At 36.2% G+C, this 16988-nt stretch overlaps 1 protein-coding gene across 1 annotated transcript; it reads left to right on the top strand.

Moving 5' to 3' along the window:
- Positions 1 to 1738: 1738 nt before the first annotated feature.
- On the top strand, positions 1739 to 6101 carry LOC143877706 (carbon-sulfur lyase). The gene is made up of 2 exons (XM_077379900.1): positions 1739 to 1809; positions 5369 to 6101. Exon 2 carries the CDS (start codon positions 5380 to 5382, stop codon positions 5794 to 5796), a length of 417 nt encoding a protein of 138 aa, XP_077236015.1. The 5' UTR covers positions 1739 to 1809; positions 5369 to 5379; the 3' UTR covers positions 5797 to 6101.
- The last annotated feature ends 10887 nt before the right edge of the window (positions 6102 to 16988 follow it).

The raw sequence follows: 16988 nt of genomic DNA, 5'->3' as shown, positions 1-16988 counted from the left end.
AATGATCTTATGAATTATTTTTTGAATGAGAATAACTCACTCTTTCCTTTGATTTTTCATACTCCTTGCTTTTGAATTGAACTGCTTTTGCGGCGGAATCTTCAATTTCAGCTACATTTCTATTGTCCTTGTTGTACGTTCTCTTTTTTCATTATTAGAAGAAATTTTGAATATACTTTGATGATAATGATTTGAATTCATAGACCTTGTGGTTTAGATCTAATTTATTAACAAGCGAAAGCTCGGTATGTGATGTTGTAGTAAATAGTGGATAAAACTGTAACAAATGCAACCCCTAAAACTGGATTGTGCGCATGAATTGGAACAATTCAATACATGCTTCTTGAATTAACATGTAAGTGACATGTGGAGGATATGCTGCTCTGTATTGTTGAACTTTTGTCTACATTTGCCTGATGATCTGAGATTTTAAGTTATTTATAGATGAATTTTTGTTTTGAGTGGGTATTTTTTTGGGAGTGATCTACATAAAGATCTGTTATATGGTATCTCTGTATCTGTAATTACATAAAGATCTGTTATATGGTATCTCTGTATCTGTAATTACAAGTGGGGAACCATTCACCTGATCGGCCTCGCCATGGATGGATGGATGAGTTATATATTAATAGGACCTACATAGAAGGTCTAATGGTTAAAAAGTAATGGACCCCACATGGACACTAATATGTGATCTACTAGTAGGGTGGCTAAGATGGAGGGTCAAAGCCCAAAAACTAACGGGGCTCAGATATAAAGTAACGAGTTGTATACTAATGTGTCTACGTAGTGGGTGTTTTCCTTCTTTCCAATTTGAAAATCCCTTCTTTTAGACCTAGCTACGGACGCCGGACGGGCCCTGCCTCTAATCTTCTTAACCCTCCAATTTGACGGTGAGAAAAAAAAAATTGATTATTGTGAGCACAAAACTAAAACTTCATAAAGGCTATTATTTTAAGGGAAATGATATCTGTACAACCATGTTTTGGTATTTGCGCTAACCTATCCTGTCTTTTAGTATTTAAAGAGCCTTCAAAAGGTTGTTATAGTTCCCAAGTAGCTCTCACAAGTCAATCAGTAAAGAAAAGACAAGCTAGAACCGCCCAAATAACATAACGTGCTTGTGTTGGTATCATTTCCCTATTTTAATTTTGAGTTGAATCAGTATTGGACTCACAATCGATTCTCAAAATCTACGACGAACATGGCTTAATTGTAATTTTGTTTTGGACTCACAATCGGTTCTAAAAATCCAAAACAAACGGTGTCCAAAGACTGTTTAAGGGCATTTAGAAGGGAAATTTTATCAGCACTATTGTATTTTGATGATCGCACTCCTCACCTTATTAAAAGTATGGTATCGCCCACACCATAGGATGATCCAAACCGTCCATTAGATGGGCAACAGCCTAAATAGATTGTGCCTCAAAAGTTATTTCCATAGGTTGATCCTAACCGTCCGGTCTATAGAGGGTTAGGATCAACCCTCTAACATTCGGTCACTCTACAGATCAGAGGGTTAGGATCAACCTATGGAAATGATTTTTGGGGCACAACCTATTTAGGCTGGGGCCTATCTAATGGACGGTTTGAATCATCCTATTGTGTGGGCCATACCGTACTTTTAATGAAGTGGGGAGTGCCATCTTGTGCTGATAACATTCCCTTTGTCTCTTTAAATTAGTCAACGGTAAAAATGAGTCGGCCCCACAACTTTTTAAGAACTTCTTAAGAATTTCTTCCTTTTAAGAGCTGTGATAACAAGAACAGAGGTGAGAACTTGCGAGGCGGCTAAAGGTCTTTTTTGCTGTAAGTTGTATTTTCCCGACAAATTCCGTAATTTCCTACCACTAGAACTGCTCTTGATCTCGTTTCTTTAATGGCTTTTCTTTATTTCCCGATTTAGTTCTTTAATGTTGAGGATATCCTTCGAAAATCTTTCTTTTCTAGTAATTTCTTGCCTTGTTTTTGAAATATCTGCTAAATTATCGAACACCCATAAATATTTTTCATATATTGAAATTTTCCCTAAGCTAAAATCCAGATCTTCAGTTACTGATGTAAGTTTTCTGCTTATTTTAATAAATATGTATAGAGATACTCTTGTGGTGCGTTTTGTTTCCTCTGAAAATTAAAAGATTTTAGTCTATTGGTTAAGTAGTATTAGCTACCTTATGAGGAAAATTGAAGAGATGGGGTGTTGTTTTCTGCTTGTGTTACCACCAAAATGGGTCCTTATTTGCAAATAAGATTATTTTAAGTTAGTCTTATTTGCAAATGGAACATTAAGACCAATTTGGAAGCCATTTACTGAGATATAAACGTATTATAACCATTATTTGCTTGTAAAATTATATACAAGTAAGGACTAAATGCATGAATGATTATTTGCAAATAATTTTTAAGGTTATCCAACGAGGCCCTTATACTCCCATGTGAATTTACATGTACGTAAATTCGTCGCATCACTTGTAACTGCTCAATATATTTCAATATCTTTCCAACATCGGCACACATGAATTGTTCTAATGGGGTCACATGTGGCTCCGCAGTTCTTTGTAGGAATGCCTTTCTAGGTTCTTGCTTAAATGGTGCTAGTTTGTTATCATGGCTTGTTTAGGGTTAAGTGAAATTGTTTGGAATCAGCATATTGGTACGTAATCTAGGAAGTCAGTAATCTTGAGGACAGTTGATTTATTTGGGTTGGGAAGCAACCTGTTCTTTGTTTGAGAGAATTATTTCCTTGTGTTGAAGGCAAATATGCATAAATAGTTTTGATATGTGTCCATGGCCTCATTATTATAGGAAAAGTTTGAAGCATTACGAAGGTTTTGAACAACAATTATGATCTAGAGGGCCTACGAGATTCGGAAAAGTTTTTGGTTTTGAAGTGGTTAGAGAAATAGAATTTATAAGTTTTGTCTACAAAATGTGTGTTGGTTATCTTGATGATGCTATTACAAATGACAAAACTCACTTCTACACCAGCTTAGATGAACTAGATCTTTAAAAAAAAGAAGGAAATCCTTGACCTGATTTTACGAATTTAACAAGTCGGATGGGGCCTCTGTTTTTACTTCATCCTACTACATGCATCATCTAAGAAAATGATATCCAGAAATTACTAAAAGTCTAAAAGAATCTTTTAGATATATAAATGCACTATATTGTGGGCTGATTTGTCCAAGTTTATCAGTCCTGGGGTGATATCCTTTTCAAAATACTATTCAACCAACAACCTAATGTAGATGGCTACTCACTTTATCTAGTATTTCTGGGAAATAATTGGTGCCACAAGAAGTGAGAAATATAAAAATAAGAAGTGCACTCAGTACAAAATCTGAATATAGAGCTGCAGCATTGTCTGAAATAATTTGGCTTCTATACATTTTTATGGATCTCTGAGTGCATAGAATGGGTGTTGAAACTTTGGAAACCTATAACCTTGACTCCATCTGAAGACGAGATTCCTCTGCTAAGAGTTTGGATTAGGCAAACATAAGGTCGCCCCATTGCAAATACGGATATGATATGGTGTTAGAGATTGCGATATCATGGAGAGCAACTCCAACATAAAAAATTGGGCGTAGATGTTGGAAGAAAAAGAACAGGCATAAATTTCTTTAAATCCAGTAGAGGCGGTAGAGCAGAGATAGGAATAGGGAGAAGCATTAAGAGTCATGAATACTCTCATTGGTGGAGGTTAAAATGGAGGACAGAGGAAATTGGTCGACTGCTAAGACTATCCGTCTGAAGGTATGGAAAGGGAAGGTAGGGACTTAATTGAGTTTCTTTAAAGGAACGATCCATAATAAAGCAGTGGCCAGTTTTCATTTTTACTGCTCAAAAATATTAAGTGTAAGAACAGCTTACCCATAAGTAGGATAATGGATTTCTTTGCCTCATCCTTTGACTATGAACATAAAAGCAGGCCAATGGAAAGAGGAGGATTGGCCAGTGGCGTAGGAGCATGGAGAATGAAGGTAATTCTTAGACTGGAAAATAAAGCTCATATTTTGGAATGTTTGTGGGTTGGCAGCAGGGAAAAAGAGAGCTGCATTAAAAAAGGAATGCAGAAGTTAAAAAGTTGGTGTTAGGTGCAAGGATTCAAGGATACGTGAGGGAAAAGCAACCTAGCTGTTCCCGAGGTTTCATGTTCCGGTTTCGATATATGTTTCAATCATGATAGATGAAAATAGATTGATTTCAGATGAATGTTTTGATAAAAATCCTATAAAATCATAGAAACATATGGAAATATATATGTAAATGATGGACATTTAAAATGAAACTTTAAGAAGTGCTAGAATAAACACTAATACACTGAAAAACAAGCACATAAGCAAAAAAAAAAAACATCCATAATAGTTTAACAACTTTGAACACCTAGTGACAAGCGTTATCTCGCTTGTTTAATAATTCAGGATATATGAAATTTCATTTGTAATTTATATAAACATTCATACATAATACATATTTCACATTTTGTATGTGATTTATATAAATATAATAACGTAGCACATACTGGTGTAGTATACCAATGATTACAGTTTTGATTTTGGTATGCGTTTCGATTTCAGTATACATTTCTGTGATAATAAAAATGGAAACATTTTGCTCGTTACGTGTCAGTTTTGGTGGAAATTTAAAACCATAGCTATTCCACATTGCTGCAGTTTTTTTCTGAGACATCTCAAAAAAGATTATACTATCTTGAATAATGCAGATATTTCTTTCATTGGTCCACTAGAGTGGCAATGTTTTGTTATATGTTGTGCAACATGCCATTTTTTTAAAATGATGACAGAAACCTTATTGCAGCTTAATGAAGATACAACGTTCCAAAAGGGGAAGAGCAAACATAAAAGGGAAATGTCTACCCCAAACTGTAATTCTCTGTTCTGTACATCCGATTTTAATGGAACATGAGTCAACAATGGCTTACATACAGAACTCAGCGGCCGTTAGTTGTTATCTCAGTGATATATTCATGGGCCATGACAGATTCAGTCCAGAAAGACAAATCTTAAAACCTCTATCCACCAAAAAGAGACTAAAACTCTCTGAAAAAAAAAACCTATACTAACAGCTTATCCTTGACCAGAAATACACTTTCAAAGTAAACATTTACAGCCTTATTAACATAAAAACTGACACAAATACCATAGAGAGAATATCCTCCAACTTGATCATTTTCTTGAACAGATGCATCTCTCAGCCATACTTCTGAAACATAACTGTGATCCTCACGGCCTGTTAATTAGTGTTGTCTGGGTAGTATTGATAACCCATTGCATTTTTCTTTCATGGGTGATCCATGTTCCTTCCATAATATATATATTTCTTCTCCTCTTATGTCCGAGAAAAGATTTGACTAGGATGGATTCCGAGACCGTAATCCACAGCGGAGGATGTCACTGTGGGCGAGTGAGGTGGCAAGCGGAAGCAACACCAAGTGTCATAGCATGGAAGTGCAACTGCTCAGATTGCTCGATGAGAGGCAACATACACTTCATTGTTCCATCCTCGAGTTTCAAGTTGTTGGGAGAGTCTCAACAGTACCTCACCACCTACACCTTTGGCACGCACACGGCAAAGCACACCTTCTGCAAGGTTTGTGGCATAACCTCATTCTACTTTCCGCGGTCTAACCCTGATGGGGTCTCGGTGTCAGTCGCGTGCGTCGACCCTGGTACACTGGCTGATGTAGAGATCAAGCATTTTGATGGGAGGAACTGGGAGAAGTCCTACGAACAATCTTCTATAGCTTCTCATTCAAAATCAAAGGCTCAATGAACAAGGTTATAACTCAGAACGATACCCGTGTTATGAGATTTTATGTGAACCCTCCCTTTCATAGGATAGTCCTATCTCTCCCTCTACAGATCGGGGCTTTAGGATCATCCTATGGAGATGATTTACTAGGCACAGCCTATTTACGTTGTGGCCCGTTTTGAATCATCCTACGAAATGGCCCCACTGTACTTTCTGAAGAATACTGGACTTCATGCGCACACAGCACATAAAAGAATGATAGAAATGTACCGGTTTTGTTTTTTCTTTTGAATGGTGGCAGTTTTGTAATAAAAGGAGAATGCCCATCGTGCAGCATTGCCCACCACAGCTGGGTCCACAAACCTGGTGGGCCATCACTAGTCTAGTCCCACTGTCAGAGGATAATCCTAGATCCTTGATCAAGGGTGATGAAAAAAAGGGCATTAATTAAGGTTTCTCAAGTCATTCGATTGTTTTCCATGCCTCATACTGCGAATTGGAACCTCTGTTTTGCATGGGGTGGATACGCCCACTACTTTGCTTAGGAGAGCGTTTGCTCTGGATTTTGAGAACTGATTGTGAGTCCAAAACTGATTGTTGGACTAAAAATTAAGGCCCTGTTCATTCTGAATTTTGAGAACCGATTGTTAGTCAAACTGATCGGTGGACTCAAAATTAAACACAATTTGGAATCCGATAATGAGTTTCGGACAAAATCAAAAGGCCCGGTATGTTTTGGATATTGAGAATTGATTGTCAATCCAAAACTGATTATTGGACTCAAATTTGTTGATTTGTATTTGGACGGGGTCTTAGTGATGGTCATAGGGATCCTGATCACCAAATCAGGTGCCAGGTTTATAATGATTGTTTACTGTTTGGTTGCATCACTTTCCTAGGAAAAAGAAGTGGAAAGAGGATTTGTTGATGATTTTTTTTACCTTCAAATCAATTGATACATAAAAAATTCGGGTTGTGAAAACATCTTGATGGATAAAAAAACAGGTCTCACTTTCCACATTCTTTCCTTAAAAAGTGATGCAACCAAACCAACCAAATAGTTGAATCGAGTGGTGTGATAACATTGGGATATAATGGGGTGCATCTATGTAATATGTTTCAATCTGCCTAGATCGATTTACCTGCCTAAAATATTAAGAAACATGGAAAATTAACAGTAATCCCCTAATTCCAATGATCCATATTGGGTCCCACATTTAGATACGTGTGATCTAGACCATTGATAATAGTTGGCCATCATGAAGCGGTCCTGTTCTTATGCCTAAGGGACATCCGATCAATAAAGACTGAATCCTTTGGCCATGTTTGTTTTAGATTTTGACTCAAAATTAAACATAATGTGGGTCAGCTTGTAAAATCAACACCGTCCACTTATGCATGAAAAATCTACACCGTCAGATATGGTCGGTCCTACCACCTTAATGGATGGACTAGATTCACATGTATATGCTCTGACTTTCAACGAACTTTTATTATTTAGGAGTGATATCGTCCATATATGTTTTAATAATGGCACTACTCGGTTTTACACTTTTGATTATTTTTTCACCGCAGTCACACTCACAATGGTCAATATTCTATCTGCATCTAATAAATAAATAGAATCAAAGTAAGTAGTGCCATTATCAAAATATTAAGGTCAGGATCATGGCCTAGAAAGCATTATGCATGACACCCATGCCAGTTTGATGATTTTAAGAATGCAAAAGCAAATCAAATACGAAGAAAAATGCCCAATATGGTTGTTTAATTGCTTTTGTCCCACCTGACTTTTGGCTTCCACTCCGAAAACCTAAGTTAGTACAGAGGATTGGGAATTGGAATTTAGCCCAGAGACACCCAAAATCACTTTCTCTTGTGAGAACACCCCTTGATAATCCTTCTCAAAGTTCCAATCGGACAGCTACTTCCCCTCTCATAAAAATGACCAAAGCATCCTTATGAGAATTAACCATATTTTGATATTTTCACAGACCATCTTGTCTTTTAGCATTTAAAGAGCTGTCAAAAGGTTAATTCATTTCCCAAAAACCTCTCACAATCCAATTAAAGAAGAAAAGACAGCTGGATCTGTGCAAATTATCAAAATATGATTGTGCTGATAACATTTCCCTTACCAAAATGCCCCAAATATGCTTATCTACTGGGAAGTTGAGAAAAAATGGAAAATTTTCTAAATTATGAAAAAAAAAAAAAGGAAAATGATATGGAGACGGAGCGTAGGCCGTAGAGAGACCAACACTGAGAATGTGCCATGTGTCGTAGGGCGTTTTAAAGATGGCCTTAATTAATTTAAAATGACCAAAATACCATTATCCCGTGAGAAAATGAGAAAATGGAAAAAATTAGCAAAAGAAAAAGTTTCTAAAAAGAAAATATCCTATTAGGAAAATGGATCATCCACTCTGGTGTGTTTTTGTAAGACGACTCACCTCTAGGGGCCCCACCATATGGAGGGTGGTAATTCTCTCGCAACAAAACTAGGTGGATTGTTTTGACATGCAACAAAAACACGATACTTGTGAGAACCAAAAGAGTGCCCTCAATGAAATTGAACCCTAAAAGGGCAGTACTTAATGTCTTGTCATTGACAAGTTGTCAACTTTCATTAAAAAGGACCCTTTACTCACCTCAAAGGATTATTCCCTGCTTTGTTTAGATCATCAGCTTATTTCAGCCTGTTTTAGCTCTTAATGGGGGGTTTTGGTAGTTGATGAATATGACTGTTTATCGATAAAAACACCTTTATTCTTTAGTGTATTTGGCCATTTCTTTAAAATGTAATCACAACGTTTTGGCAATTTGTATTAAGTGAATTGGATTCAGATCTTTCTGATAATTGAGCTAAATCTCTTGGGTCCATTGTTTAGAAGAAAGATGTAGACGTGCTTAGTCTCACATCTTACATGAAACTAAAAAAAAATAATACAAATTCTACATATTATCACATCTTAGTAACCATACGGTAAGCCAAATGTACGGTGGGGATGATATGGATTGTGACTTGTCATTATTATGGTATACACCTCAACTATGGTGAAATTCCACTCTAACCTTATGGTATCGAAGGTACCAAAGACACCCCCTCAACTTTCAGACATTTAAGTAGACCCCTGACTTTTCACCCTATAGTTCAAAATTCATCAGACACCCCTTGACAATTTCTTCATTCCCGTCCATCCGGTCACATGACAAGTATTATTTAAAACTAATAGGGTGTCTTTGGTACCTTTGATACCACGGGGTTAGAAGTAGAATTTGGCCATAGTTGAGGGCACATTAATAATCCCCTGCCTGATGGTTGGAGCAAACAGTGATGGTTGATAGATAGGATGGGTCTCGTTGCAATCTCTTAGGGGTGCATGACAAAAAAATGTTGGGCTGAAAGGTGTCTTTCTTTAAACATAAGTTTATGTTGTGAATGGATGTGTTCCTAAAAAACGCTTTTCCTGTTTTTCTTGTTTTTAAAATTAAAAAAATCAAAAAACAGAATCAAGAATCAGCATTAAATCAAAATAAAATAAAAAAGCCAAACACACCCTAATATCTAATATATATGTTAACCAGAATTTACTACGCAATTTTGCACAATGTCATTTCGGGGCACCTCTTTTTTCAGAAGAGAGGAGTCATAAGACTCATAACATAGCCGAATTTGTCTTATTCGTTTATTCATACTAGCAGGCAAATCTTGCCTAAAACAAAGAAGGGCTAAAAAATTGCTTCTCTGTGAACTTTTGTAGACACTCGTGTTAGCGTGAGTAGCATACAGGGAGTGAATGTAAAATATTTTTTAAAAGGGATAAAGTTAATTTTTCTGTTAAATTTCGTGAGATGATTTTTCACCCCCTTGTAGGATTATGCACCTACCTTGGAACGTGATTTGACGTTAAAAAGCATTAAAGTCTGCTCACAATTAGGGGTGTAAATGGATATTCGAAAATTCGATTACCGTCCGCATCCGAATCCGTTTAAAGCGAATATTATCCGAATCCGCTTCAAGCGGATATTATCCGAATCCGTTTAAGAGATATCCGGTTCTTAACGATCCGAATCTGGTAAATGGTGCATCCGATCCGTTTAACATCCGAATCCGACAAGTACATCCTTTTATCCCGAATATCAGCATCCATATCCGTATATCCGAATTCGTATTCGAATTCGGATATCTGGATTCGCATGCAAACTCAGATATCCGGTTACGGATGCGGACATTCGCATTCGAATTCAACTTCAATTAGATAATTTTGGATATTTAACCAATTGATTTGAAGTTACAGACATGAATCGAATTCGGATACGGATACGAATTCGGACATTAGGATATGATTTATTCGGATTTGGATATTCGGATACGATTTGAATCCGGATAAACGGATACGGATAATATCCGAATTCGAATAATATCTGTTGGATGCGAATTCGGTAACGAATAATAATTATCCGTCGGATTCGGATACGGATACGGATATTGAATGTTGTAATCGAATTCGAATTCGGATATAGCACTATCCGATTCGAATTCGATCCGTTTACACCCATACTCACAATTCATGTTAAATGTGGGGCTCATAAATCATAATCATATGGCAGTGAAAAAATCATCTCACTAAATTTTCATTCTTGATCGCATGTCGTTATATATTCGGTTATTTACTATTACGTGTCAGAAAGTTGCATTATTGACATAAAAATGTCACTTGTTAAGAAAAAAACGAATAAATGCTGATTTATAAAAAATTAAAATTTTAAGACCAAAATGTCCCTCGGTACATTTATTCTGCTTCCCTTCTTCTTTTTACAGTTTTACTTTTACCCTGTTTTTAACTTAGTTGAAGTGCTTATTCTCCGGCGAAACCTACTATTTTCTCCGGCAATATGTAAGAAGGTAAGCCTAAAATCTCATTCTCCCTCTCTCTCTATATTTCTATTTTTTTTTCAAAACTCCATCTAACAACATCTCCTTCTCTCTCTCTCTCTCTCATTTTTTAGGGTATTCAAAGGTTTTTTTTGCTTGAAATGCACAACATTGGACCCATAAGCCTTTTGCCTCGTCAAATCTTTCTCAAAAAGGGTTTCGAGATCTCCCCCTCTTCTTCTCAACGCAAAAACAGGTACTTGAAGCCAAAACAGGACATTCGAAGCCAAAATTTACTTGGTCGAAGTGAAAAATGTGTTTCCTGTAACATTCGTCGTTGTTATTTTCGCTTCGGCTAAATTGTTTTAGGCTTCGAATAACTGGTTTTTTTGCTTCGACTAACATGTTTTTGGTTGCGACTAAACTTTTGAATTCCAGTAACATTTGGAACTTTTTTCGTCTTTAACTAATATATTTTAGCTTCGAGAAATATTTGTTGGCTTCGACTATCACGTTTTGGGCTTCGACAAACTTCTTTTTTCGCTTTGACTAACACGTTTTGGCTTCGACTAAATTTTTTTTATCTTCGACTTCTTTTTTTGGCTTCAACTAACTTTTTTTTTTGCTTCAAGTAACTTTTTCTGGTTTTGAGTAATTTGTTTTTTGGCATCGACTAGTTTTTTGGCTTAAGTAAATTTTTTTTGGGTTTCGACTATCATTTTTGTTTGCTTCCACTATCATTTTTTGGATTCGACTATCATTTTTTGCTCCGAGTAACTTTTTTTTTTGCTTCAACTAGCATTTTTTGGGCTTTGACTATCATTTTTGCCTTCAAATAACTTTCATTTTGCTTCGAGTGCCTTGCTTCTTATTTTGGCTTTGACTATCACTTTGTGGGTTTGAGCTATCGATTTTGGATTCGAGTTACATTTTTTTAGCTTCAAGTAACCTATTTTTTGGCTATGAATAACCCGTGCGAGTACCATTTTGGCTTCCACTACCCTTTTGCCTAGTGAGCGCTCTTTGGGCAACTGATTTTGGCTACAGCCACCTATTTTGGCTACAGCCACTAGAAAAGGAGAAATACTTACAAAGATAATGAGATTTTGGATATTTGGAGGAGGAAAAAGAAAATGAGAAAGGGGCGTCTCTAGAGAACTCCTACCCTCTCAAGACAAATGAGCATATGCCGGAGAAATGAAGATGTTTCGCCGGAGAAGAAGGCTTCTATCGTCGGAAAATGAGCCGTTTCACACAGAAAGGGTCGGACTAAAACCTAGAAATGAAACTGTAAAACTTGAAAGTAAAAGTAAAAAAGTGTAAAAACAAAGAAGAGAAAGATAAAGTAAGGTTAGGGGTATTTTCGTCCTAAAAAGTCATTTTTTTAATAAAATAGCATTTCTTAGAGTTTTTCAAAAGTCAACATTTTTCTCGTCATTTTTTCAAATGTCCAGCATGTAACAGTAAATAACCCTTGTATATTTTAAGGAAATGATATTCTCTGCCCCTTTCTGTTAGACTTTTCACAGCCCCTTTTGTCTGTCCTTTCCTAAAATCTCAGACAAAAGAGGGTGGAAATGCTTAAAAGGGGGTGAAAATATCCTTACACCATATATCATAGATTTGGAATTTATAGGTAAAAAATCGTTGAAATTGACTGTTTAACTCATCATTACCATCTGACCAAGTTTTCGTCCATCCAACTAACGGTACCTTTTGGGTGAGGCAGGCCTAATATTTACAATGAGTCGGTGATTTTATGTGCCCCTTTTTATTCCTAGGGACAGCCCTAATATACTGGTGCTGGTGTCCCAAGTAAAGAAAAAGCGCAAATTTATCATTTCCCTTTTTTTTTTCTTTTTTTCTTTTTTAATGTTGATACCATACTTTTGGATGCTTTAACCTTAGCCCTGCTCATTTTGGATTCTGAAAATTGATTTGAGTCCAAACCTAATTATTGGGTTTGGACACAAAATCAATTCTCAAAATCTAAAACTAGGAATAGCTTATAGCACCTTAGTCGTACGCAATGGTCAAACTACTCCAAACCCATATCTCTCTCTGACATGACCGGTTGGTGGGTTCAACAATTAATTTGTTTAAATGTTTGAGCAAGGTAGGCCCACACATGTTTTTCAAAATGGGTACGACCCACACCACATGATGATCCCAACTGTCCATTTGATAGGCCATATCTTAAATGTGTCCCAAAAAATCATTTCCACATGATGAACCTAGCCCTCTGATCTGAAGACAAACCACATATTATGCAAATCTCTGTAGATCGGAGGGTTGCAATCATCCTATGGAAGTGATATTGGGGGCTGAACCTATTTACGTTGTGGTCCATCAGATGGACGGCTTGGATCATCTTATGGTGTGGACCGTACAGTAATATTTTGAAAAATATGGGTGGGGCCTACAATTGTGCGTTAATGTTACTGTACCACTCGCATCATAGGATGATCCAAACCATCCATTTGATGGGCCAAAATGTAAATAGGTTGTGCCCCCAAAATCATTTCCATAGGATGATCGCAACCCTCCAATCTATCGACATTTCCATAATATGCAGTTTCTTTTTAAATCGAAGGGCTAGGATCATCCTATGGAAATGATATTTTGAGGCGCAACGTACTTATGTTGTGGCCCATCAAATGAACGATTTGGAATCATCCTATAGTGTGGGCCGTACAGTTCATTTTGAAAAATATGGGTGTGGCCTACTTTGTTCAAAGATTTCAACAAATTAATTGTTGGGCCCACCAACGGTTTATGTTGCCTAGAGGGAGAGACCCGTTTGTGGTAGGGTTGTACCGATCTGGCTTCACAACCGGTAGAAGGTAGGGATTGATTTTTTTTTTTCCCATAAAGAAATGAGTTTTACCTAGCCCTTGTTACTTTGACGGTCGGGCATCATATAAATTCTCTAAAGAAATATACATCAGTCAAATAGGTTGCTTAATTCTATAAGGCTTTTTGGTGAAAAAGTTTTACATGAGATATTTTCACCTAAAATAATGTATTACTTAACATTGGACAATGTGATTTTAGCATAAAAAATTCACTGTAGCCAAACATGCCAGTAATGAAATAGATAAGAGTAGACGTTAAAACCCCAGGTTCAAACAATTGCAAAAAAAAAAAAAAATCCCCGGTGGGTGGGGGGAGTTTAAAGAATCACAAAACAGATAGAAGAAGTGAATAAAAAGGGTCTTACTTTGACCCAAAGAAAAATTATGGAAATTTACTTTCCATGTAAAAAGTATACTATAGTGTTACATAGGAAAAAATCCAAGTCCTAATAGGGTTGCAATTTTCTTAGAAAACGGGAACTTCTTTTTTTTCTTTGCAAAGGGAAATGATTTCACCACAACATGTTTTGATACATGACGCTCAAGTTTCTTGTCTTTTATATTTAAAGAGCTGAGAAAGGGTTTTTTCAGTCCCCAAAAAGCACTTGCCAGTTACATGCTAACAAACAAGACACATGAGCGTCATGTATCAAAAGATAGTTGTGCTGAAATCATTTCCCAAAGTTTTCCATGTAAAAATGGGCTAGCTAAATGACGGAAAATCCCTTTTTCATGGAAATAGTCCTAAGATAAACTTTCCTTGCATCCACGACCAACTTACAAACTGGGGGAATCATAGGAATCAGAGTAAGACACGATCAAACTAAAGCCCTGTTTGTTTTGGATTTCGAGAACCGATTATGAGTCCAACAGTTATTATTAGACTCAAATTTGCTCTTGATTTTGGGTCAATTGGTTCCCAAAATCTGAAGCAAACTGGCCTAAAGAATCCTACACCTCTTGAGTCACATATCTAAGGCTTTGTGTGGAAAAGGAAAAATATTACTAAAAGTTTCTACTTTTTTTAAACATACAAAAAAAAAAGAAATAAAGATAAATTAAACCAAGTTTATTCAATTTTCACTTTGAGGGATCTTCAAATATGATAATATCCCTCTAAATTAGCCATTCTCATAGCATTTCCCTCTAACTTATGGAAAGACAAAAAAATTTGGGCCTTGAGGATATTATCTTTTTTGCATGTATGGCTTTGCATGATATATATATATATATATATATATATAAAAGTCTTAAAGAGCTCAACACCTAAAAGGGATTAAATAATCATTTTATTTTGGTTTTCAAAAGAAATCAGATTTATAAATAATGATACAATATGATATAATAATTGGTTTACGAAGAAATCGATAGTTAGGTTTAATTTGAAGCCTCTCCGAGTTTTAGTAATAAATTTGGTATAAATACGAATAAGTTTAGTAGAAAAGAATTGAACACTTGAATTAATGGTAACACGCTTGATATGTAAATTGTACAGGATTGCTTCTCTGTTGATACTTACAGCCTTTCATCTTCTTCCACATTAAAAAATTCCAGGCAAGTGATAGTGGACTCTCATAATAATGGTTCATTTAATGATTTTGATAATATAATTATGTTCCCTATGTTCATGCATCATATTTCTGTACCTTGAAATTTCAAAGAAAAAAAAAAAGAGTTTTCAAAGGATTTGATTTGAAAAAAAAAGACTTATGATCTTATGCATATACTCTTTGTCGCCGTATGGTAACGTTATTGACCTGTATATATATAAAGACCTATGCTTCCACCCGCTTCGGCCAGGTGATGACGACATGTGATATATACATATGAAGATTCGGATTTGAGACCGTATGCGTTGGTATACGATGTGATTTTTATTATTTTAAGATTCATGCAATGAATCTTCAATATACATATATGAAGATTCAGCCTCATAGCTCATTCCACCCATCCATCAACCGCTCTATTCTTTAACTTTTTTGCGTCTGTGATTATTCTAGTGAAAACTTGACGAATCATCCAACGAAAGCGGATTTTTTTATCCATAGCTCATTCATTGTGGGAAAGTTTCTTAGGATTTTGGATTAGTTAGAATTCATTATTAGTTTACAAGTCCTAGCTAAAGTTTTAAATAGGGTTAGAATGTGAGGGTAAAATAGGGAAAAGAAGATTTGAAAGTCTATAAATATGAGAGGTCTGTGTATGTAATGATCATCTTTTTCATCAAATAATAAACTTCTTTTTATTATTATTTTTCATTGAATAATAAACTTAGTTTCAATTTTTCGATTATCTTCCTGTGGATTCAAGGATTTCATCAGAGGGAGATAATGTTGCTCTTCAACAGGTTAAAGACGGGTGATCTTCGCCTTCATTCCATAATCCATATGCTTCCACTGCGTCATTCATGGAAAAATACGAGGACTGCCAGCAAAACGGATATACATTGTGTGAAAAAAGGAATCCTGCACATCCAAACAAGAGAGCTTGAATCCCACCGAATGCCAAAAAATGTGAAAATGACCAAAATTCGTCTGTTATTATCAGTTTCGTCTTTAACATTTTAGAAGTGTTTTTTTTAAAAAAAATAAAATAAAATTTGCATGCATCATATGAGAACTCCCTTTATCGTGAGCAATTCATCATTTAAGCTTGAAAAGTGGACATTCTCCATTTTCATTTACGCTTGCCCTTACTATGTAATTCTCTTTTTCATCTGAAGTCGTGGCAATAAGGCCCACCTTCGAAAACCATATAGACAGGGGAAATGTATATTCCTCCCCCTTTTCTTCCCCAGGCCACCACCTTGTACTAGTAGTTTACAAGAGTAAGGGGCGAATATATTAGTTCCCTATAATATTGGGACTTGCTAGCCAATTTCGCGGAAAGACATTTTGCATATGGTTTTTTTGCTTGTGAGAACAGCCACACAGGTTGAATTAAATGAATAAGACAAAATTGTCTTATTCATGAATAAGACAATTTTGTTTTATTCATTTAATTCAACGAGTAAATGAATAAGATAATTTTGTCTTATTCATTTAATTCAACCTGTGTGGCTGTACTCACTTGCAGAAAGCCAGCCGCGAAATGTCTTGATGTGAAATTGCCTCGTAAATCGCGTATTAGGGAAGGGCATTTTCGTAAGGGGAATGATTTTTTCATGATATTTTCCCCCCCTCTGATGGATAAAATCCACCCCCGCCCCCTCTTTAACGTTATGCAAGTTAACCGTTGAGTTTTAGGGGCAAAGAAAAGCGTTAGAGGGGGTGAATATATCCTCAAGCAGTGAACCATTTTCACAGAAAGCGTTAAGAGGGGGGGATTTTATCCATTTCGGGGGGGCAGTATCATTTCCCTGTCGTAATTTTACATGCATGCGACCCGACCACCTCCGTGACTCCGCGTAGCCGACTAATGTCTCCTCACCTAAACCGTTGAATTTCACGACAGCGAGAGAGCGATTTTGGCGTAAACTA

The sequence above is a fragment of the Tasmannia lanceolata genome, unplaced genomic scaffold (assembly GCF_043159265.1).
Source record: "Tasmannia lanceolata isolate RefF3 unplaced genomic scaffold, GAP_Taslan_0.1 ptg000005l, whole genome shotgun sequence".
NCBI classification, from domain to species: Eukaryota; Viridiplantae; Streptophyta; class Magnoliopsida; order Canellales; family Winteraceae; genus Tasmannia; species Tasmannia lanceolata.
Note: the sequence above shows the minus strand (reverse complement) of the source record. Positions and strands in the feature narration are given on the sequence as shown.

What these genes read in the sequence shown, in the direction of transcription:
- LOC143877706 (XM_077379900.1), top strand. Translation starts at nt 5,380, where the DNA reads ATGGATTCCGAGACCGTAATCCACAGCGGAGGATGTCACTGTGGGCGA.